The sequence below is a fragment of the Heliconius melpomene genome, chromosome 7 (genome assembly GCF_056956725.1).
Source record: "Heliconius melpomene rosina isolate 202511_hmr_F chromosome 7, ASM5695672v1, whole genome shotgun sequence".
Classification (NCBI taxonomy): Eukaryota; Metazoa; Arthropoda; class Insecta; order Lepidoptera; family Nymphalidae; genus Heliconius; species Heliconius melpomene.
Window position 1 is genome coordinate 14,416,359 of NC_140395.1, and position 23,835 is coordinate 14,440,193.

General features: G+C 38.7%; 4 protein-coding genes across 10 annotated transcripts in view; 2 read left to right on the plus strand and 2 right to left on the minus strand.

Moving 5' to 3' along the window:
• The first annotated feature begins 120 nt into the window (after positions 1-120).
• On the plus strand, positions 121-2,639 carry LOC146537972 (uncharacterized). Its single transcript, XM_085188640.1, has 2 exons — positions 121-404; positions 1,016-2,639. Exons 1-2 carry the CDS (start codon positions 332-334, stop codon positions 2,182-2,184), a joined length of 1,242 nt encoding a protein of 413 aa, XP_085044766.1. The 5' UTR covers positions 121-331; the 3' UTR covers positions 2,185-2,639.
• LOC146537973 (proteasome subunit alpha type-6-like) lies at positions 2,621-6,227 on the minus strand. Its single transcript, XM_085188642.1, has 5 exons — positions 6,044-6,227; positions 5,744-5,920; positions 3,843-3,998; positions 3,459-3,732; positions 2,621-2,730 (listed from the first exon to the last, which is right to left on the minus strand). Exons 1-5 carry the CDS (start codon positions 6,117-6,119, stop codon positions 2,673-2,675), a joined length of 741 nt encoding a protein of 246 aa, XP_085044768.1. The 5' UTR covers positions 6,120-6,227; the 3' UTR covers positions 2,621-2,672.
• A 402-nt stretch (positions 6,228-6,629) lies between these two features.
• Positions 6,630-21,824, plus strand: LOC146537974 (uncharacterized). 2 transcript variants are annotated; one of them, XM_085188644.1, is made up of 5 exons: positions 6,668-6,754; positions 8,082-8,469; positions 9,005-9,273; positions 19,021-19,117; positions 19,986-21,824. In XM_085188644.1, exons 2-5 carry the CDS (start codon positions 8,454-8,456, stop codon positions 20,135-20,137), a joined length of 534 nt encoding a protein of 177 aa, XP_085044770.1. In that variant the 5' UTR covers positions 6,668-6,754; positions 8,082-8,453; the 3' UTR covers positions 20,138-21,824. The 2 variants fall into 2 exon arrangements, with proteins under 2 accessions (XP_085044769.1, XP_085044770.1); XM_085188643.1 differs by lacking the exon at positions 8,082-8,469 and having other exon boundaries at positions 6,630-7,059.
• A 916-nt stretch (positions 21,825-22,740) lies between these two features.
• Positions 22,741-23,835, minus strand: part of dachs (unconventional myosin-IXb-like dachs) — a 28,982-nt gene continuing 27,887 nt past the window's right edge. For all 6 annotated transcript variants that reach the window (XM_085188647.1, XM_085188648.1, XM_085188646.1 and 3 more), the window contains one exon: positions 22,741-23,791. In XM_085188647.1, coding sequence (XP_085044773.1) covers positions 23,525-23,791 — 267 coding nt within the window. In that variant the 3' untranslated portion in view covers positions 22,741-23,524. The remainder of the gene's footprint in view (positions 23,792-23,835) is intronic.

The window sequence follows — 23,835 nt, forward strand, 5'->3', positions numbered from 1 at the left end:
GTTTTATTTTACCCTAAGTCCAAATATTTGATCGGGAAGGCGAGGCCCGAGGCACGACTGAGTCCCATCACTTAATACACAATGTCTCTACACTGAGCTTGTTGCTTTTATATGTGGCGTACAGCGTGATGCTATAAAAAATAAATGATTACATTTTATAGTAACCTAGTTAATTTGTTCTCCTTGCAAACGAGCATATTGTTATTTTCCAGTGTCACCAGCGTGGGTTATCGCGCCGTGGGGTCACGCGCCACCCGACGATCCCTCAATCCCTCACGCAGTGCGCGTCCGCGGCTATTCGTAGCGAACGCTGTATAGTGTTCTATTTACAATGATTGGGAAGTATTGTGGTTTGCTATTGATTATTTTTACACGATGGACGACTACTCTAGCAGCTAATGATAGTGAGTATAATTAAAAATATAATAATTCAAGAGAGTATTACAATTTTAATGTATTTTTTCGCAGCAGGCAGAGGGTTCTAATGGTAAGACCGTTCGCCCCCTCCTCCTCCCATTTTAGAGACATTCCATATAGTGTCTTGGTGCTAGAGCCAGGACGACGAAATAATTATCTATACTTATATAATAAAACTGTAACTTATCGCTGTCTATATTGTCTATGAGAAAATCTTTTATTGGTATTTATGAACATAACAGAAACAAAACATGAAACTGATTTGTATTTTTTTTGCGTTTTCTTTGGTTTACGCTTATCTCAAAAACGGCTTAACTGCACTATTGTATTTAGCAAACTTGCCTTAACATTTAGTATTTGTTTTATTTCAATCGGTTCATAAATAAAAAAGTTATGTCAATATAAGTAATTGTATACGATACTATTGCTACAAAATAAGGCAAGTCGTGGCGCAGGAGCACAAAGTGTAACTGTAAGCGCGATACGTTGCGGGTTCCGTTCCCACTCGAGGAAATGAAATATTAAATAGTGTAGTGACTTTCGCCACTCAACACGCAATGCCTTTAGAATATAATAAACCTACTACTGTATTGCACAGCGACGGAGTGCGTGATCGAGCTGCAGTGTGCGGAGTGCCTCCCAGAGCACATGCCCCTGGTGACGTCACACCGCGCCGCCGGCGGCCGTGTGCGCGTCCAGCACGCGCACGAGCTGCGCTTGTCCTGCGGCGCCGGCCGCCTGCTCGCCTACCCGCTGCACGCTGAGCTGAGCGCGCGCTGCGAGGCGGGCCGCTACCGCGCCGCACACGACCAGCGCCTGCTAACCCTGCTGCAGCTGGGCTGTCAGGAGGACGTGTTCGAGGACGTGCTGCACGCTGCGCCGCACTGTGCGCCGCCACTGCAGGGCCGCGCCTACCACCTGCGCGAGGCCGCCGCCGCCCGCCACATCGCGCAGCTCTGCTACGACGAGGACCGCGGCCGCGCCGCCTTCGCGCGTGTCGCCACCGCGCCCGGCAACGCGCTGCCCGCTGCCGCGCACCACCACGCCGGCGCGCCGCTGTCGCTGCTCGGCAACCTCAACGCCATGCTCGACTCCAGGACTACCGCCGACGTAGACCGCCACCTGTCCGACGACGTGCGCCTCAACAGGCGCCTGCGCGAGCTGTTGCGGCACGACGACGTGGCACTGGCCGGACACACTCTGACCGGCGCGCACCTGCTAGCCGCGGCGTACTTCGAGGACCAGAACGCGCGCGTGGCGGAGTTGCCGTCGAACAAGGTGGCGGCGTGGAGCGCCGTGGCGGGCGGGAACCTGGCGCACGTGCAGCGAGACGTGGCGGGCGTGCTGCGCGCCGCCGCGCCACGCGTGCTGGACGTGTACGCAGGCACGCATGGCGCCGCGGGGGTGCGGGTGGACGACGGACGTCGCGAGCTGGTGTTCGCGGGGCGGTTCCCGGTACCCAAGTACTTCTGGACGATAGTGCGAGAGCGGTCGTCGGGGCGTAGCATGGCGCTGGTGGTACTCAACGACCCACTGGTGGCAGTGAGCGAGATCCGCGAGTCGGTGTTCTGCGAGAGTATGTGCGGTCGCGTGCGGTGGGCGCGGTCGCTGCGCCGGCATCGCCGCTACGAGGCGCCGGCGCTGGGGCTGGCCTTTTGTTGCAGTGTGCGGGCGCTGGCGGCCAGTGTGCCGGAGGTCCCGCGCGCGCTCGTGCCGACGTCCCCCCTTAACGGCACCGACGACGACACACTCCTCACAGACATTTAATGTTTATTTTATTCTAGTATATAATTATGTAATTAAATTCTTAGGTTTCATAAAGAGCCCCTGCATTGCGTACTCGCGTGCTGGAACGTTGTTCTTGCGATGCTCTTATAGGCCATTCAAATTACGTGACATGAATGCATTTTTGACCCCTCCCCAGTCCTAGCCACCTACTTAGTGTGACCTCTGTTATTTTGTTATTTCTCCATGTCACACAAACTCCAAGGGTAAAACTCCTCGTGTCACACTTCGGCGAACCCCTCAACGTGTGACATTATTCTTTGTTTTGTTTAGTATCTTATTAGGTGAAGTATAGTGTAGTATAAGTTATGACATTAATGCACTGTTTTATTTTATATTAAATATATTTTAAGAGAAATCCTTTAAAATATTCTTTAGACTTATCTTTTATAAATATCAACAAATAAATAAAACAATATCAAAGACATATATTTTATTAAAAAATTATAGCATTATTAATTTTTATTCCCTCAATCCTTCTCAGCGATGGCAGTGAGGTGTCTCTCTATTTCACTCTCCGTCAATACTCTGAAAAAAGAAGAGAATATCAATTTTTTTTTATCATGTGTTATTCCAGACTTAGGACAGAAAAACTCCGGAACCGAAGTGGAAATTTGTAAAAATTTTATTACAGAAACATCTTGCTGGCAATAATGAGTTGTAAGAAGCATATAAGAATTTCGACGTAGGCCATGAAAACGTATGGCTTAGTTGGGCAGAGCGCTTAGATGGTCTCCACGAGGCGCGGGTTCAAATCCTATTTCAAATCAAATCCTCTCCTACGTTCAAATTTAAAAAATTAAATCAGCGTCACGCTGTATTCCGCACACAGCACGGTAGGCAGAGAGAACTTAGTGTTAAGACACTCGGTTCCCCACTTTCTGCCGAATTCTGGAGGCATTGTGGCACATAAATAAATATTTCACTTCCTCGAGTGGGGATCGGACCCACAAATTTTTATGTTTTCTAAAACGTATTAGAAAATATATTTTCATAACTTGAATGAAAATGATATTAAAACGACGAGACGGTCGTGAGAGAATGTCTTATTGGACGAAGAAATGGTTATCTTTGAATTATTTTCATTTCCTCACTCTGTTATACAAACTTGCGGCGTTGAGATCCGTCAACCAACATGCAACGTCGACACCTTATTAGCAATAAGTATTTTCCGTCTGCCTGGACCTGCTGTATGCGGGTTACAGCGTAAAGCAGCTTTGCATTATTCAAAACAAGAATTTAAGTAAAATAGTTACCTGAACTTAGGATCGGCTTTAGACGCAACCCCGACTTCAATCTCTGACGCCTTGAAGTCCACAGAAAGCACCTGCGAGAGGCAGGCGACGGCGAGCTGCACCACGTCGTCATGGTTGAGGTCGGCTCTCTTCTTCAGCTTCTTCTCGAGGTAGGCGTTGGCGTCGGTGGCCTTGGAGCCCGCCGCCACCGCCTTATACGAGCAGTAGTAGCCGGACGGGTCCGTCTTGTACACGCTAGGGCCTGATTCACTGTCGTATGCTATTACCATCATGCCTGCGACGAACAATGGTGCAATGTTATGTTTGAAAGTGTAAAAGACTACATATATCGGCCCACTGCCCAATGATAGTATCAATGTGGCAAAGCATCTTTGACACACTTACTGCATCCAAGTGGGCGCATCTCAGCGTTCTGTGTGTACACTTGCGAAATGTCCGCGATGCGACGGCACAGGATGTGCACAGGGATCTCTGAGCCGTACTTGTATGTCCAGTTGGCCGCCTCGTAGCGGGCCCTTTGCACCTGAGACCTGCTGTCCGCTAGAAGTGTATCCATGCATAATGATTAATAACAACCTAAGAATTTTTTATTATTATATTTTTATTTATTTATTTATTCTCCAAAAAAGAGCATATTTATAATCTAAGAGCTCGAGATTCTCTGCGAGATGTTTTCATAGATGCAGGTATTATTACAGTTCAGTCTATTGAATGTCAGGCAGGATAGCTGCCAGCTAATGTAATAGTAAAATATACCATTGACTTTGAAAAGAGCAACTGTTGAATTTAATGTCGGCTCTTCTCAGCAGAACTGCCTTCCGAACCAGTGGTAGCTTTTTGTTGACATGTACATTAGACAATTCAAAAGTGCTTTTATAGTTTATTTGAATAAAGAATATTTTGAATTTGAATTGAATTGAGCAAAGAATCTAACAGTAAATGCGACATTAGTGGGTTTGATTTCCACCCATCCAAATTAAATCTTTTCATTTCCTTGCTTTTTTGGTACAACAAGTTCTAACATTCAACAAGCAGTGTGTGAGGAACTAAGGGTCTTAATACTTTATTCATTCTGCCTACTCTGCAATATCTGGAATACCGTGTGAATATAAAAAAAAATAATAGCAACAGTTGACTGTTATGCAACATTATTTGTTTTTCAAATTCAAATTATTAAGAAAGAAGTAAAATATATAAGTATCCATTGTAGAAAAGAATCAAAAAATTTAAATTGATGTACATCAATTTACAAGAGTATAAAAAACAGTATATTCTTTCATCACTTGTTTCAAAATTTTGATACTCATTTACTCAGTGGGCTTTCTTTACTTATTTGGAATACCTAGAATACCTATAACTAAAAGAATAGCATTTGTTTTTACCTGATAGATAGATAGTGTTTACCTGACTTCTCATGTATATAATCACAAAAACTGAAAGTATCTCCACATAATGAAAGTGATATTTTTTGGGTCTATAATAAATTGATTTTTATATGAGATTGAGTGGTAAATGAAAGAAATATAGGACAAAAAATTCATATAAACAATGTTGAGAAAATACATAAGAAGACTTTAGCATGGTGTAAATGAAATAAGTTTTATATTAATTATTTTATAAATAATGTGAATTGTAGGGGTCTAATTTAATTAAATTATTGCCATATAATAAATAACTGTGTTCAATACACCTATGATGTACAGGTGAAGAAAAAAGGACAGCAAGTCATGAAGAGCAACTAAATAGTCATTGCAAAAGAAATTAATCTTAACAGTATAGGTCTTATATATAAGACATCCTTGTCGAAAATATTGTATGTGTTGTAAGGATAAAATATTTGAAGTTTAATATAATACAGATATATCGATTAATTTGTCACAATATGTTTTTGTAAGTATTAAAAAAGTAAAACAGTCACATTGTAAAACACATAACTCATTGAGAAGCTTTTCCTTATTTCCATTTTCCACCCCTGTGTAACAGACACCTAGGGGCACTTATCTTTTAAAAATTCAAGCTGATTATACTTACAGATTTCAATTTATGCCCTTTTAGTTTTAAACAAAATAAAAGCAAATAATTAACATAAAAAATTATTAAGGTAGAAAGCAATAATTTGATGTTTTTTCTTATGTTATATTTTATTTCATTATATTATTTATTGCTTTCAAATTTTGACTTAACTTTTTCAATGTTTATGATTAGATTGTATCAAATTGGTATTTATCATGGATTTATTGGTATAAAGAACAATACATTGAAGTATAAAATCCAGCAGTTCTTACCAGTCATGCCAGTCATCACGCAACCTATGTGGTCAGTCAGTCGGAACAGATGTGTGACAGAAGCTGGATCCAAGAGGCGGTCAGGGACCTTGCGCTGGGCCGCCACTACTGCCGTGTCGGCGCCTCTTAGAGCTACCGACGTGAGGCCTCCTTGGTTAATAGCTTTTAATGCATATTCTGAAAATATGTATATTCAAACATTACATACTGTCACTATTCGAAAGGTGTACAACTTCACGAAGTATAGAAATAATTAAAGTTTTATGTTATGGTTATTGAATAAATTAACAGTACACTAACCAACTTGATATAATCTGCCTTCAGGAGAGAAAATAGTAATATGTCTATCAAATCCTGCGCTGCTTTCGCGAGCCATTTTAATTAAAGTTGGATAATAATTTATTTAATGTTTTAAAGCACTAAAGCAGAATGTTTGACAGCCACCCAGTGATTGACAGAATCGCTTGCAATTGTTCAATTTTCAACACTCATGGTAAGTCTGTTCTCTATGATGAGTTGACAACATATTATTTTGCTCTAATATGTATAATTAAATCGCCAACTCATAATATCGTATTCCGTAATTAATTGGTATGTATAATGGAAGTTATTCATTAAATTAAGAAAAAATATGAAAATGCATTTAAAATTTTAAATAATTTAATAATACTAATTATAATAATTATAAAAAACTAAAAATGCCTTTTTATTATATTTTTTAAGTCCTATTTCTTTTTCTAATTCGAGTAAAATGAACTTGTTTCGTTTTGTTCCTTTCTCTTCTTCTGACATTTGCTACCATACCTTACAATATTTATATTTATTGTTTATTACCAGTTAGGAAATTTAACTTTATGTTATAGCTGGCAATTTTGATTCCTAACGTATATTTTGATTTTCCACAAATTGACAATCACTGCCGCTTGTTTTGTCAGTAGTCAACTAGTCCGTCAGTTTTCAATTTTCATTTCGCGCTAGTATATGTTCCTTGATTCCGCGTTAGTTGGTCGTGTGAGTGGTTGTGTGAATTAATTTTTATTTGCGTTCAGTTCCATTTTCGTAGTTAGCGCATTATTTCTGTATTCGACTGTAACTATTTCATTCTTTCCTCTACAGTTCATTATAATTTTAAGTAAACTATCATAATCTTATTTCATTAAACATGCAAGAAACCGTTACGAACACAAATGAAAGGAAATCTCTCTTTTCTTCATTCCTCGAGGTCCTGGAAGCTCGGGAGAAACAAGCCCAAGCTGATAGACAACTCCAAGAAGAAAAATATCAAAGAAGGACCCAAAGAATTTATGATTTTCATGGTAATAAGTTCACAGAAATAAACAGTTATTATTTAAATTTTTTGAATATTAACCATATTATTTTTTGAAAAGTAAAATTAAAATATTTTTTTAATTTACCAACTTTATTATTCGATTTATTTCTTTTTTTTAAGCACAAATTTAAAAAAAATGTGTAGTATATTTATTTATGCTTATAGTATAAAATATTTCTTTTCAAAATTATAAAATCACACATTTAATTAAAAAGTAGCAGAACATATTTTTGCTTTATGTTAGGGAATTTATATATTCTTAGTAAAATTTTCAATATTATTAAATTGAAGATAATCATTTTGTACATAAAAATGTGAATGTGAATGTACTACTTTAATGATAATGATGTAATTAGTAATTATCTGAGTGAAATTAAAACTGAAGTAACATGTGAGTAAATCTTTTATTACTTTGAGATGTTACTTTGCTTGCAGCACAGCACTTACACAAAAATGTGAGAACACAATTACTTGTATGGTTTTAAAATAAAATTGTTATTTTATTATTACAGGTTAAAGGTTGTATTTTTATTGATTCTGTCAATAAAGAGATTCTATTTTTTGACTACATTTTACTTATGAAACATGGTTTAAATTTGTAATACAAAAATTTATTTTCTGTATATTAAATAACACAACTTATCTCATTATTTAAAGTACACTAAATAAATATATAAGTTTATGCTGAAATATTAGCGAGAAGAATGCAAGAGAGATTCGTAAAGCTGTTGTGGGAGGCTCAAGGAGAATTTAGACCTGGAAGATGTATGAATCAGATCTTTCCCTCCACATCACCATGGAAAAATTCTTAGATATTCCATTAAACAAAAAGTTTTCTGTGCTTTTATAGACTTGGAAAAGTTGTTTTATAGAATTATGAGCCTTGCTGTAAGCTGCATGTGCGAGTAGGAGTTGTCTCTTTGCATGTCATCTTGGTTTGACATCCAATCGGGAGTTGAACAAGAGATGCACCATGTCAGCTTGGTTGTTCAATTTGTATTTGGATAGCTGTCTGCTAGGAGTGAAACAAAGTGATATGGGAGTAAATTGTCAGCTGTACACGGATGATCCAGTGCTCATTATATCAACGGAATGCGAATTGCAAGCTTTGGTCACAATTCTGATAGAAGTGTGTAAAAATAATGGTCTAAGACTGAATGAGAGTAAGACAACAGGCCGGTAACAGGGTTAATTGATGAGATGGCGAAACGTCAGCACAGCTGCATATTTAGATGAGTGTTGGTACCGACGCTGTTATACCTCAGCGAAACCTGGGGCATTACAGAAGAAGAATCAAAGAAAAATGAATATTGTGGAGATGCTACCTCTTCATAAGATATACAAAGTCAGTTTAGCTGATCAAATCAGCAATGAAAAGATATGAATACACAGAATGGTAGGTATTAGCGAGGATGTCATGGTGAGAATGAGGAAGTACGTTCTTCCAGAACGTGTTCAGCTGCTTTGGGCACGTCGAAAGGATGAGTGATGAAAGAATGGCAAAAAAGATTTATGAAGGAAAAGTGAGCGGTGGGAGGGAGGGGTAGAACTCTGTTGACCTTCGAAAACACAGTATCAAAGATACTGGAGGAGGGTCACGTAAAAAGCATGAGGACCTCCCGGAGAGTATGTATGAAGAAGTTGATGACAGTGGACGAGGCGAAAAAGGTATGCAGAGACCGTGGCTTTTGGCGCTCTGTTCTTTCTCACTACGCCGCTAGGAATACAGCGTAAAGCTAGATTAGATTAGAAATATACATATAAGGGTCCGTTATAGTGCAAGGGCACGGCATTTGATCGTAAATTATTGTCATTTCTTAGTTCTGTAACAATAAAAGACAAAACACAGTGTAGAGTTCTGCTGCATATCATACAATGTCCCTCTGTGAACCCTGCCATAGTGGAATGTAATACTTTCAATATCACCACAGATCGTCAGCAACGCGAAGCTGTAGAACTTCGCCGATGCCTGGACTATGTATCACAACATGCACATGTCCTCGAATCAGTACTCCGGAACGCATCTACAAGTGGGGCCTCGAGCTCGGGTTCGGACTCTGTCCCGCTGTCAGCGGCACTGGTGCGACAAGCAGCAGCACTGCAGCGTTGCATGGCACAGTGTGTAGATAATGCGTCGAGGATACGACACCTGCTGACTGCTGCTCATCAGCCGCAAATGGATACTATGGTGGCTAAAATGGTGCGTATTGACCTTTGTTTATATTTAAGACGAAACGATATTGAGAAACAAGGGTACCCCTTGTTCTGTGGTTATAAAAATACCTACTAATAAGTACGCCGTCGTGGCGCAGGGCACAAGTTCGTGACTGTAACGTGACGGTTGTGGATTCGATCCCCACGGGAGGGAATAAAATATTAGTTATTCATATTTGATTTGTTCGCTCTGGTACCAAAGCAATAGCCCAGCGTTGAGTTCCGCCAAAAAAGTGGGGAGTGGAGCGTTTTAACAGTAGGTTACGTCTGCCTACGCTGCCATATGCGTGCGATTTGGATATCTTTTTACTAATATGTAATCGTCACTGTCAGACACTGACTTGCGTAAATGTTAGGTCTAGGACACTAAGTAAGTTATCGTAGTATTTATGATAATACCGAACATATGTAATGAAAAGTTTAATTGTCAATCATAGTAGGCCCCCATACCAGTCCAGTACTTCGTGTGACGCAGTTAAACAACTTTGAACTTTATCGCCAATACCTACGACTCTATTTCGGAATGAGGCGTGTGCGGCGGTGTCCCTGCGGATAGGTGTGCGTGCGTCGTCCTTAACAAATGGCGTTTTATTTTTCAACGATAATTTTATTATTTATTTTGAAAAAAAAAAACTTTCATTTTTGGGAAAAAAAAAATAATTAATTGTATTAATTTTTTATAGAGTAGTTACAAATGTGGTATCAATTGAAGTGGTGCTGACAACAACACTCTGTAAATGTCACTGCGATTTCTTTTAAAACTATTTTTTCAAATATGATCTTTATTAAACGTTCATATTTAAATAAGGTGATTACAAAACTATACTAAACTTAAGTCGTAGCTGTGAACCGAAGCTGTGAATACGTAATATATAATATGTAATAGGTCGGGGCAAAAAGTATTTTATGTAGGTATAATATGTATTGTGTATGTATAATATTGTATATGTATAATACGTTTTGATCGATGACTTGTTGCCATCTTATGGGAAGTGCCATGATCCCATTCCTGTAGAAATTTTGAGTTTTTTGATTAAAAAATGTGACAGGTAGTTTTAGCAGTGTTCTTTTGAGGTTAGCTTTATGCTTCCTAAAGAGTTCTGCGATGACTAAAACAGGTAGAAATCTGTTGGAGCAAGGTCAGGGCTATACGGAGGATGCATCAATACATCTTTCTTAAAGCACTTCTTAAAGATGACACTGATTGTTTCTGTGACAGGGCGTCCAGACTTGAATGTGGCTTGAACCACATTAGTGATAGTCGTGTTAGTAACGCATTAGGTCGGTAAACCATTCATTCATTCCATTCCATTTCATTCGCGGCGTTCGTTCGTCGCATTTTAACCTTTTTTGTAATAAAACTTTAAAATATACCAAATTTTTCGTCACATACGTTCATTTTGCTTGCTTGAAAACCAATTGAAAAATGGCAGGAACTAGTTTTTTTTGGCGCAGCAGTGACTTGTATTGTTAAACATTCCCACCATTCAATGTTGTTTGCAATCTTTAACGGCGGCGTCTATACTCGTATGTAGGCCGTCGTAGCGCAGCAGACTGTACGCGACGGTTGTGGGTTCGATCCAACTCGAGGAAGTGAAATATTTATCGGCATTGAGCTCTGCCACTTAACATGCAATGCCTCCAGAATTCGGCAGAAAGTGGGGAACGGAATGTCTTAACACTAGGTTCCCTCTTCCTACCCTGCTGTGGGCGGGATTATAGCGTGAAACTGATAAATAAATGTATTCTAGGAGTGTTCGCAACTGTTTATTTTTCGTTCTGTTTATTAATTTATAATGTCCATTTAGCAACAGGTTCGTAACGGCCATAGTCAAGTGTATATTCATTTAATATATTTATTTAGTGGGGTAAATCAAATGAGATTATTCTCATTTTCTGTACCACAAGGTAAAATAAAGTTAATTGTTAGACACATATAAACGTGTCTACGTAATACACATTAAAGACAACAGGCGGAAGTGTACATTGTTTTGCCGATATAATTGGCTTACGGTCGTTGGCTCGGAGCTCTGCGCCGAGGCTGGCGACAATACTCTATAACGCCGAGTTTTTTGTAGCACCTACTTAAGTTGCCGTACAGATTAAAGGTGGCATCAATATACGATGTTACTCTTAAAGAACAACATAAACTTACTTTATACTATACAAAATGTTAATTAAATCACAATTGCCTTACGTTTTACAAAAGCGATTGCTACAATGTAGCCTTTATGAACGTTATTGGATATAGGCAATGTTGCCACGGCGCGCGGCGGGGTTCAACGCGCCGGCTGACAGCTATTACCGGCCTGCCAGGTGCCAGGTAGCCGGCAGGGCCAGGCTTTATGACTCAGTGCCGGTCAACTGCCTAGATTGAACTTTAGATACTAGATAGGTACCTTCTTCTCTACGGCCTGACATTACCATTTGCCCGCCGCTGGTCAGAGTACTAGCTAACTACTCGTATGTACTTAGTGAGTCATGATTTTGGACAAAATTTGTGCCCTTAATTTAGCTAATTTTCAATTAAACCATAAAATTGTTTGTCCTGGAATTGAAAAAAGTACTTCTTAGTATTAAACTGTCGTTTGACTTAATTGTAATAAATGTTCCCTCTCGCGTAGCAAGATTCTAGGTTCTTCTATAAAAAACAATGAGCAATGACAATATTTAATAAAAGAGCTTTGTCAAATCTACTTTATTTATCATGTGGAGTGTTCTGAACAATTGTTTGACCTGTTACCTGCACAGTACGTCACAAGCTAAAATATCATCCACCCCATCTGTATACGTGGTACTCCACCACTCTACGGTTTCGTAGGAACTTCCTTCCACGCGCCACGGAACTGTGGAATGGCCTACTCGCGGCAGTGTGTCCAGGTCGATATGACATGGGCACCTTCAAAAAGCGCGCCTATCTCCACCTTGTCGGCCGGCAACGCACCTTTAACTCCTGTGGTGTTGCACGGGGCTGTGGGTGGCAGTGATCACTTACCATCACGTGACCCGAACGCTCGTGTGCCTTGTCCATATATATATACATTTGTAAAGCTAATGTAAAACCCAGTTATTTTTCATTTCCTAGATTACTTAGATTAGAGCTCGTCCTCTTTTGTATAATTGCATTTCATTACGATTAACCGTGTTGCTCACACGTCTGCACCGACCTATACCTATAATATAGATACTTAACGGTGATAGAACGTCAGAAGTATCCACTTCTACAAGAGAATGTAAATAAATTAGATTGTTACGTTGCGATGAGGTACAGTAGAGGAACAGAAAAACGTTAGGTTACTGTATGTTATTACGGTATTTATTGACATGTCTGGCGGTCTACCCGCTGCCCCCCTACGATAGATATTTTACCGTGGCGAGTGTCCCGTTTGGGGGGCGAGCGATAAAATCTCATGGCATGGCAATTAGGAAGACGGCAATTACAGCGTTTACACGTGACATGTGTCACTAGCCGCCGCCGCCGCCGCCTCGTGATGACATTGACACATGACACGACCCGCACTTCATATGAGCTAATTCTATGCTGCTAATTAATTGACACTAGAAGTTGACCTAAAAATCATTGGTTGTGATGTCAAACATATTTTACGGATATACCGTAAAATTTTCACTTAATGTATCTAATATATCAATATATTTGTATTAATTTAAACTATTTTTTATCATTAGACAATTAAAGGCATGATATAAAATAAATATGTGAATCAATGGATTTCAAGGTATTATTTTGTTGGCTGTCAAGATAACATATTCTCATGTTTATTTGAAGTTTAAGTATCAGAAACTTATTTGTTTCCTTCATGTCGTTGAACCCTCGGCGACCAAGAGCTGCCAAGAGCTGGCACTCGAGGAGCTGCCAGCACACGACTGGGGGCGAGACGTCTAGCCAACATTTTTATACGTATGACGCATCTAAATTAAATTATTTCGAAATACAGGCGATTTGAGTTAAGCTATTTGCTGGATTCGTCAAGACGTGTATGCATGCGTCACCACCTTCACACAATAAAGTAATATGGCATAAACAACTAAGGATCTAAACAGATATGTAGATCTTAAAGATATATGGCATGTAGGATATAAAGTTCGTAGTTTGTCTTATCAAGTTATCAACACTTTGACCGACAATGGTGGTTATGGTGGTTATAATTTGACTGATGGCAAACGTTCACATTTTAACGTAAAATGTTAGCATTACCTGTGCTCAATAATTTATAAATAATATTTTATAGCACAGGTAATGCAATTCTTTTTATAATAAATAAACTAACTAACTATTATAGTAGGTTATTTTTATATTATTAAAATGCGTCCCAAGCTTGAGAACAAGTTGGCTTTTGGGTGTCTTTAAATGTCAAATATTTAAAAATTAAGAAAATGGTGGGTGAATAGAAACATTTTTAGATTTTAAATTTGATGTTTACAATGTTCCTTGCTTTAAATAAGAAAAATATCTTATTTTTTGAATAATGTATTTGCATCTTTTCACTTTAAATTTTATAAAATTTTAAAATGTAATATAAAAATAATTTCATTGATATCCACAAATTTAAATCATAATAATTATTAACTAACAAGTTCTATAGATATCGTTCAATAATATAACTTACAGTGCTATCAGCGTAATATATAAAATACTCCATCAATCGCTATAAAATAACATTTTTTTGATATGTTTACATTTTATCTCATGGGTCTGTAAATAAATAGCATCCCAACCATTACTAAGTATATTCAGATAATCTGATGATAACACGGTCCTCAAGTAGCACGTGGCGCGGCGGGTCAGCGACCCCGCAGTAGTGGCATCAATCACTTCGCACTACTTATTTTGATCGGGTCATTCTAGGGGTCATTTAAAATACAATTAAAACGATTGTGTTTAAGCCTTAATCTTTATAAAAGTACCTATTCTTTGTAACAATAAAATATTACGGTTTGGAGGATGGTATTCAGTGATTCAATATAGATGCACTATAATCCGACTGAAGCGTGTTTGTTGCACATCGTCATCGTGTGCATTAGGAGGAAATAGTATGACTTGTAAGTGAAATCTCCATTACCAGTCACTCGGGAAATGTTGCCATTGTGCGCCTGTCGCCTCGGTCTGCCAGAGCGCGGTAAAAGTACACCGGCACTATAAAATATGAAGCCAATTTTAATATCTCGTGCATGGGATTTGCATATAAACGGAAATTAGCTTTCTAATGTAAGTGGGCGCGGGTGTGGGGCGTGGGGCGGCGGGCGGCGGGCATTGTTCGCTAATCGCAGAGAAAGCGCAGGACGCACCGCCCTCGCGTCCATCGTGTGACTGCTCGAGATCTCATTAATATAATATTATAGATATTATAGATCTATCTATTCGAAAAATTCTTCTCAATTTGAGTACCCAAAAATGTTTACGCTGTACAGGTTTTACAGCTACTAGATATATTATTTTAGCCTTAAAAAATATTTTAGGTAGCTCATATTTGCAATAATAATATTGTTCTCTTTAAAATTCTCTTTCAGCTTCACGCTCTATCCCGTATATAGCAGCAACAGCTGTAGGCAAAGGGAACCTAGTGCTAAGATACTCCGTTCCCCGCTTTCCGCCTAATTTTTGGAGGCATTGCGTGTTGAGTGACGGAACTCCACGCCGGGGTGCCTTAGTGCCAGGACGAAAAAATGAAAATATTAGTAATTCATTCCCCTTTTGTGGGGATCGAACTCACAACCGTCTCGCACACCTTTGTGCCTCTGCGCCTCGACGGCCTCAAAATATATCCTCAAGACTGATACCCTTACAACGGCTCTAAATAATAATTTTGTAAATATATTAATAATTTTTATACGGACTAAGATTCAAAAAGTGATTGTTTAGTATTAGGAAAGAATTGGTGATCTATGCAGAAATGAGAGTCAGTCAGTCACATATGGGAGTTTGTTGGTGTATAATTGCGGACGGTCGCTTGCCGCCCACACACCCCACATCTCTAGAACGACTGGTCGTCTATAGTAGGCTTTAAATAATGAAATAATAATCAGGAACGCCATCAAATAGTTTAATATATGTAAGTACAAAAACATTCACAGACGCAAGACTAACGCGACTAGCGTCACTGTTCCCGACTAACACAATTCCACTGGTTTTATAGTCTTTTTCACCTACATCTACCCTTTTTGTCATACCATTGTGGAGTTAAGATTCTTACTTTGGCGCTGTTAACAACATTAGATTATGTAATTGTTTAGTAGATCGCGGCGCAACCGGCCCCCGATAAAGGGAAGTGGGTCGCCACTGGACTACTTGCTTATCTGTTCGACGCACCTTTGTTGTGCGCGCGTTGTAAAACAAAGTATTCAAATATTTTACTATATGCAGATATTGTTTTATTCTTATCTTTTATTATAAGTATATGTTTTATTTAAACAACATCGTATAATAGATGTAGGATTTAAAGAAAGACAATTTACGTGGGTCTTATATTTAAATGAGAGAGGTGGACGTAAGGGTCGCTGCATAGATGTAGATGTACCACATGCATTACATATTATATTAGATAAGGATTAATATTTATTTGTTTGTATAATTTTAATTTTTAGGGTTAATTATAATATAAGAAAAGAAAAGGTAATATTTTTTTTTGTTGCAAGAACCCCCCTACAAGTAAAAGCCTCCTCCAAAGCAAAGTAGCCAATATTCACGTGATTTGGTGTAGTATTGCCAAATAATATTTTAATATGTGTACAACTTTTGTACCTTAAAATATGCAAGGTGGTCTTATAATGCATAGGTCATTCCATGTTCGTGCTGACTTGCGAAGGTGTGGGCACTTAATTTACAATATGAGACGCGCGTAGAGCCGAGGGTTAATTAAAAGGTCAATACTGTCCACTTCTCGCAAATTGGCAAAAATGTACTTGTAGATTTTATAAAATGCCGACTGTATCATGTATGTATGACAGTTGCAGTTTGTTATGTTCACTTAATTAGAAACATATCCCTAGCAAGGTGGGAAGGGGGGGGGGGGGCCCGCGCGACACAGTTCGGTGGTACTTGACCTTGCTCCGACTCTGACCTAATTTTCACCGTTACGTGGCGGCTATGCATCCAGCTCGACAGGAGCCGGCCATGCAACTTGCATCATCAAGTGAAAGTTGTTTGATATTATAGTTCAATAAAGCCTATAGACATTCTCGATGAATGGACTGTAGAGAACTAAAATATTTTTACGATTAGAACCAGTAATTCCTTAGATTAGTGCGTTCAACCAAACGTTCTATTCAACAACTCTTCAGCATTTTAATATTGGTATATAATATATATTTTTCTACAAATATGTTTATCCCTTAGTTAATGTAAAACTAATTGATATCAAAATATTTTGTTCCAGGCGCGTAATGTCACAATGTAAAAATCAATTGACAATTAAGTCTTTTATGTTATTAATTTGCAATTCCTCTGTGTTGGTTAGGAGTTGTTATGCTAAGTATTTGCGTGCTTAGCGGTTATCTCGGGGAAGTTGTTGTCCCCATAAAAACACGACGCATCAGTCTAGTATTGCAACTGCACCTGCGTTTCAAAAACTAGATGTTGCCTTCTTGCCTTTTATATTTATTGAATTAGTGCCAGCCGGCGTCGATTGCGTCCATCCGACGTTGAACGACTTTCCTATTAGAATTCTGACACCCGTTTTCATCTCCTTGCCGCCAACACAAAAATAACGTCTCAATTTGGCCAGTAGTGCCTGAAATTTTCGCCCTCAGCTAGGAAGCTAACTTCAGATTAGCCTGCGTCCCTGTTCTTACAGGCTCTGCCTCAGTTACAACGTTGATATTCAAGCCGGCTTGTTCGTAACCTATGAATATTTCATTCAGTAGCGTATCTTCATCTTGCGTGTACATACGAGACTTCTAGCCTGGACTTATTGTTATGAAGCCCTGACTACATGTTTGCGTGGCGCGAAGGATGGATTCATCGGATGTTTAAATTTGATAGGCGTCATCTTTATATTGGTCACACTACGCACACTAACATGTTACGGAATCATTGGAATCAATATATGAAAGTTACTTTTAAGCATTTCCTAACTATAGTATAAACAAATCGACTTTAAGCAATAAAGGAAGAAGATTTACTTAACATAATAGATTTACTTAACATAAAGCACAAAGTACTTTGATTTTGTTAAACAAAAATAATTAAAGAAACATTTTATCTTTTTGAAGTCGGTGCCAAGTAAAACAAACAGGCTTAGTAATTTGATATTGTAGTAGGATTGTTGTCAACAATTCTATCCGCAAAGTAAGTAGGGTTTACAACTACTTAGGGCATATGTGGTCTTCGTCATCAGTTCCACGTCATCAAATGAGCTTTCCGAAAGCATACACACACGTCATTAAAAAATACCCTAATCCTTGTTAGTGTGCCTAAAAAAATTAAAGAGTTCCCTCGATTTCTCCAGGATCCCATTATCAGATTTTGATATGGTCACCATGGGACTACCTGTGAGATATACTCTTTCAAACATAAAAAGAATTATTCAAATCGATTCTCGAGTAGTAATAAATCGAGTCTTCAAAATATACATTGTCATAGCAAAAAGAGTGACAGTCATACGATAGGAACGAGAAATAAAGATAAGCTTGTTACACCAAGTTTTCGTCTCCAAAAAGTTAATAAATCCTTTATAGGTTTGAGTATACGTGTATATAATAAAATTCCGCAGTGTATTCTTAGTTTGCCACTACAAAAATTTAAAATACCTGTAAAAAAAATTCTAACCAGTAAAGCTGTTCAAGAATATTTAGAGGATATGCATGTATGGAATTATTGTCTATTGAAAGTAATGCAGGATAGCTTGGCAGCTGGCGCTAATGTAACAGATTGTACCATTGATTTTGAAAAGAGCAACTGTTGAGTTTCTTGCCGGCTCTTCTCAGCAGAACTGCCTTCCGAACCGGTGGTAGCTTTTTGTTCATATGTTCATTCGACGATTCAAAAGTGCCTATAATAATTGCCTATTTGAATAAAGAATATTTTGAATTTGGTGAGCATACATAAAAAAAAATAAAAAAAGAGTCCGACGAATTCAGAACCTCCTCCTTTTTTTTAAAATCGGTTAAAAATGCATAAAATAAATGATATAGGACAATAAAGAATTAGCAATAACACACGAACATATACCGTAGCGTGAAGGCGGACCATAGTAGACCACATTTACGCCGCGCGCAGTTACTGTGTCGTCAAAGGTCGCCAGCAATTTGTATTTGTCAGTCCCAGTCCAGTGGGTGCCGTGCACCGACCGCCGGCCCTAGGTATCGACGTGAGTATACATCGATTGATACATGAATTAAATTTGGTCTAATGGTAATGGCCAGGCCTTTCCTCTGCGGTGTCAAGAGGACAAGAGCCCCGAGAGCGGTGTCATTATCATATTACTTTAGTTAGTCACCGTTGCTCCATTTTGCCTAATAACGCAATCAACGTGCCATTTTTCACGCCGCTAGCTCAATTACAGACTCTTGAATCATGTGCTCATATAAAAGCTTATTGTACGAGTATTAGTTGAGCTAAAGTAACTAGTGATTCGTATTATATATCGTTATGCGAGGGAGAATTTATACGCAATGTCTTTATATTATTTGTAATACTGAATTGGCAGAGTGTACATAAATCCTTGTTGAAGTAGAAGTAGAAACTTGTATAACTTGTATTGTATGCTTGTTCCAGGAGGCAGAGCTCAGTGCGTGGACGGCGTTCCTGCAGCGCGCTGTGGACGCCACATACAACACGGAGGTCGTCATAGACAACTTGCATAATCTTGTGGGTAAGATCATTTTAAACATGCTGTCCACTGTCATCGACCTCTTTATATCTGCCCTCCCGGCCGTCCTTCCTCAAGTGTCATTGATATTGTATTTTCGAAGCTCGACCAAGGTCAACCTCGCATTCTTATCTTTTGAAAGATGACAAAGCTATAATTATAGAGATGTATATAATAATATATTTGTTCCTTTTGCGGGAACAGCATATAGGGTAAAATATTTCAAACCCGTACCTACAGAAATTAATCAAGATACCTCAACAGTTTAGACGTTTATCCACCAGTTTACCAGTAGTTCGTGTGACGCAGTTAAACAACTTTGTACTTTATCGCCAATACCTACGACTCTATTGCGGAGTGAGGCGTGTGCGGCGGTGTCCCTGCGGATCGGTGTGCGTGCCTCATCCTTAATAAATTGCGTTTTACCTTGTACTGTACTGTAATGTTTCTTTTGAAAACTGTGGTTTTATTTAAAGTGGTGCTGACATAAACCCTCTGTATGATCGCCTTATTTGTATTGTACGCTGTCTTTTTGTTCTATCTGGGTTCTATCCTCACACAATATTTATGAAAAAAAAAATCTTCCCGCTCCTATAAGGTGAAGCGAAGTGCTTAGTTTCGACATTCAACACGCAATGTCTAAAAGTTTGGAGGAAACTGGGAATTCGAAATGTCATTGAATTCATCAGATTTGTAGGCTAAGGTTAACGTAAAAAAACTGAAAAGGGATAAACAATTGACTAAACAAAAATAAAACAGAGCTATCAAAAATATTTCAGTTCCTTATTTTCAAGTAGACGGATTTATTGTTATTATAATAATGATTTTATTTGTTCAGCATCCAGCATTACAAAAGTATTATCTATTACAGCTGAACAAAAACGCTGCGTACGCGAAGTGTCCTCCAGCTGCGTGTTTGCGTCGCTGTGCGGCGCCCCCTCCCCCTGCCTCGCCTCCCCCGCGGGCTCACCTCGCGAGGGGGGCGCCGCCGCCGCGTGCAGCACCCCCATAGCAAGGGACTAGCGACTGCCGACTACTGTTACCGCGCGACCGGCCCGCTGCTGCTGCTGCTGCTGACGATACCACTGCCCTCAGATCTCGTATCACATGTTGCTACAATCCGGCCGATCTCTACTGAGCTCGTATACTTATTGTGTAACTATGGTAATATACAATATGTTCAGATTATCTTAAAGCTAAAATATAATAGCAGTAAACTATTCAATTCCATATTGTGAAAATTTAACTCTCGATATGTATGTATTCCATGTCTAAAGATGAGGTATTCCATTGTATGTAATTGATAGTTATAGTTTTTTGGTATAAAAATAAATAATTATGAATGCTGCGACTAACTTCGTCAGTACCTATGATACGCAATACACTATGTACGGTTTATTATATTTTGTAAGTTTAATAAACCGGCGGGTTCCAATATGTTCTTTTTAATCGAGATTTGCTCTCGAAGGGATCAAATTACATTGTTATATATTTAGAAAAAAAAAATCAAATTTATTTCTAATTTATGATTTTTTACCTGTAGTGAAAATGCTAATTCAATATTATTGAAAATTTATTAAAATATTAGAGAGTTTGAAATTAGTTTATAAGTGAGATTTTAATGCTTAATAGTAACGGGGGAATGATATTTTGAAATGTTCAACTATTTACCGTGTTCGCATTTAGTGCGCAGGAACAAGAAACTCGTTTTGTATAGTGTATTGTATGTATAGATATGTGGTGAGGGCGAGAGGTGGTGGAGGTGCAACTAGCTGCTGTATATCGTATTAGATTTAATGTTTACTTTCATTGAGAGTACGTTTATTATATAATAATATTATAGTTAAACATCATTGTAAACTTTGTTTAGTGTATACTACTGGGTGTAATCGATCTATCTGTGATTGTATGGCGTGCAGGCGCCGGCCCTCAGGTACTGGATACTCATAACACGAGGCAACTCTAGAAGCAACTCTGAGAGTAAGCCTTTGAAACAATTAAAAGTCCTCATTTTGTGTCTAACTTATACATTTGTCTATTGAATCCCAAACTGCCCAATGTACTGTAGCCGCCCTCTGGTGTGAGCACTACTTACATAGTCTTATTGATGTTCTCTTGTACAAGTAAATGCTTTGAGCGTGGTCGTGCCTCTGTTTCAGTGTAATTCACATTTTTGAACTATTTACATTTTTATAAGATGTTTCTAAGTTAGACGTGCGCTAGACGTGTTCGCTTACTAACCATTAAAAGGCAGTATTGACAGTATGTATGGAATATTATTATAAATTTATTAATAGGAGACTATTATGGGACAGTCGGTTATTTGTACACGAGTTGGTTGTAGGTTCGATCACGAATCGGGAGAAATTATTATATTTAAATTATTTTTATCTTTCCCGCCTCTTTTCGTTAAATTAGATAAAATGTGAAGAAGAGTGTCTTAACACGGGTCTCTGTCTAATAAATATATAATTTAATAGTATGTACTACGTAATATGTATAGTGTATTTGCTGTTCCAGAGTTTTCTATACTATGTTATATGTTATAGAGTTGATATAGCTTATAAGTACCTACGTATTATAAATGATCGTGGCCAAATTTTGTGTAGCATTGAGATATGTCGTAACGTAAACTACCTCCGTAACATAAGACAAACACACTGCCGCTTCTTGCTCTATATTTTTTCAATAAATATGATATCCATTTGTATGATGTTATTATAAAATCGATAAATTTTTCCTATTAAAAATTAAAGTGTATATATATATATATATATATATATATATATATATACACTTTAATTGGTCATTATTTCTAATAATTATATATATATATATATATATATATATATATATATATATATATATATAATTATTAGAAATAATGACCATAGAGGTTATATAAGAACGGCTCTATTTACTGGCTGGTACTTTAATGGGCTGTCAACGACGACCGAAAGAAAAGATGTCTGCCCGATGAATTCTTTAGAACCAGATATTGTTATTAGACTGCTAGATAATTCCCTTTGGTTGTTTAATATTTCCAATAGTTTCTTACAATAAATATATAAATATATATATAACATTTTCCAAAGGACACTACTAGTGTCCTTTTTTGACATTTTAAAAATAATTGAACATAGTGTTAAACATAAATATATGATTTTGATGTATCTCAGTGTCAGAGTAACACTAGAATGTAGTAGAATGTTTGCTTCATTTCATAGTGTTAAAAGATTCTATTCAACTATAATAAGTATTGTTTTATACAAAAGAAGAAAATGGTAAAAGCAGAATCAAAAAATGTTATGGTCTCTTATATTGATTGCCCTTGTGATGTGATAACTCAACCAAGCGTAGTGGCCGCTGCGCTGCAGACTGCTGGGGCGCTGCAGGCGGAGGACATATTGCAGTCAGTCGCTTCGTTTATAGTTTACATTAAGAAAGTTGCGGATGTCTTTGAATAGACTTGTATTACCTACTTGATGGAAGCAACGATGTCTGCTTGTGTATTGCATGCAAGCTCCGTTCGAAAACTAGTTGTGGCATACTTGAAAGTGTACTGGAAAACTTACTGCTGCCCCGGCGCGGCGCCCCGACGCACCGCGGTGTGAATAAATGACATATTATACATATTTAATTTATATTTTTATTTAAAACCTAACTTAAGCTACATCATTACAATAAACCTGGAATATATAAAGGTATCAGACTCATATTGGCAAGCTTGCAGAGGGCCGTCCACGGCTGCAGGAGGCCCTCGGCACTGCACCGCGGATTACGTACGTAGTACGTTTACAAATACAAACAAATGCTTAATGGCTTACAATAATTAACTTAGGTAGTTAGGCATATAGAGGCAGTGTATTATATTCATACATACAGATATTAGTATCACATATGCTCGTACTTCGAAGAAACATAATAATACTAATATCGAGCGACACTTGTAAACATAATATAACGCATTAGTCACGACCTTTGCTCACTCAAACGGTATGTTAATGGTAACAGTAACGGAGTTATAGCAGAATACGAGGAAAACAGCTAAATATTACTGCGACGTCACTATATATTCGACTTTACAGTAGCTAAGTAAATTATACAGTTATACAATATAGGAAGACTTCGTCTCTGTGACGTACGTAATACGTAGTACGCGATAAAACTACTATTTTATTGACTGCTGAAAGTTATATAAAATTCAATTTTAAAATATGTTCTATATACACTGTTACTGAGTATTGTAAATATATATTTACTGTAAATTATGAACTCAAAAATGAGTATGCTTACAACTAAAGTGACACAAAGTAATACTGCGGCGCGTGCGCGGCGAACTCCACTCGCAAATACCTAGATAATATATTTACAGCGCGAGTGGCGCGGCACGAGCACTGTGCTGCCGGTCTAGGGCGCTGGAGGCGCGGGCGGCGCAGGGCGGGGCGCGCGCGGCGGGGCCAGCACGGCATGCGGCACGGGCACGGTGCGGCCGGCCGCCAGCACGGACACGTGCCCGCGCCGCGCCGCGCCCAGCGCCAGCACGGCGTCGCCCACGCGCAGTCGCACGCCGCCCTCGTCCCAGTCCGCCGCCACCGTGCGCTGCTGTGGGTATCCCAGCTTCACGCCGTTCGCCACCGTGTAGGCGCGCGACGGCGGCAGCGGCGGCGGACGCTCCTGCAACCGCAACGGACGTTATTATGTTATCCTCCAACGATCGT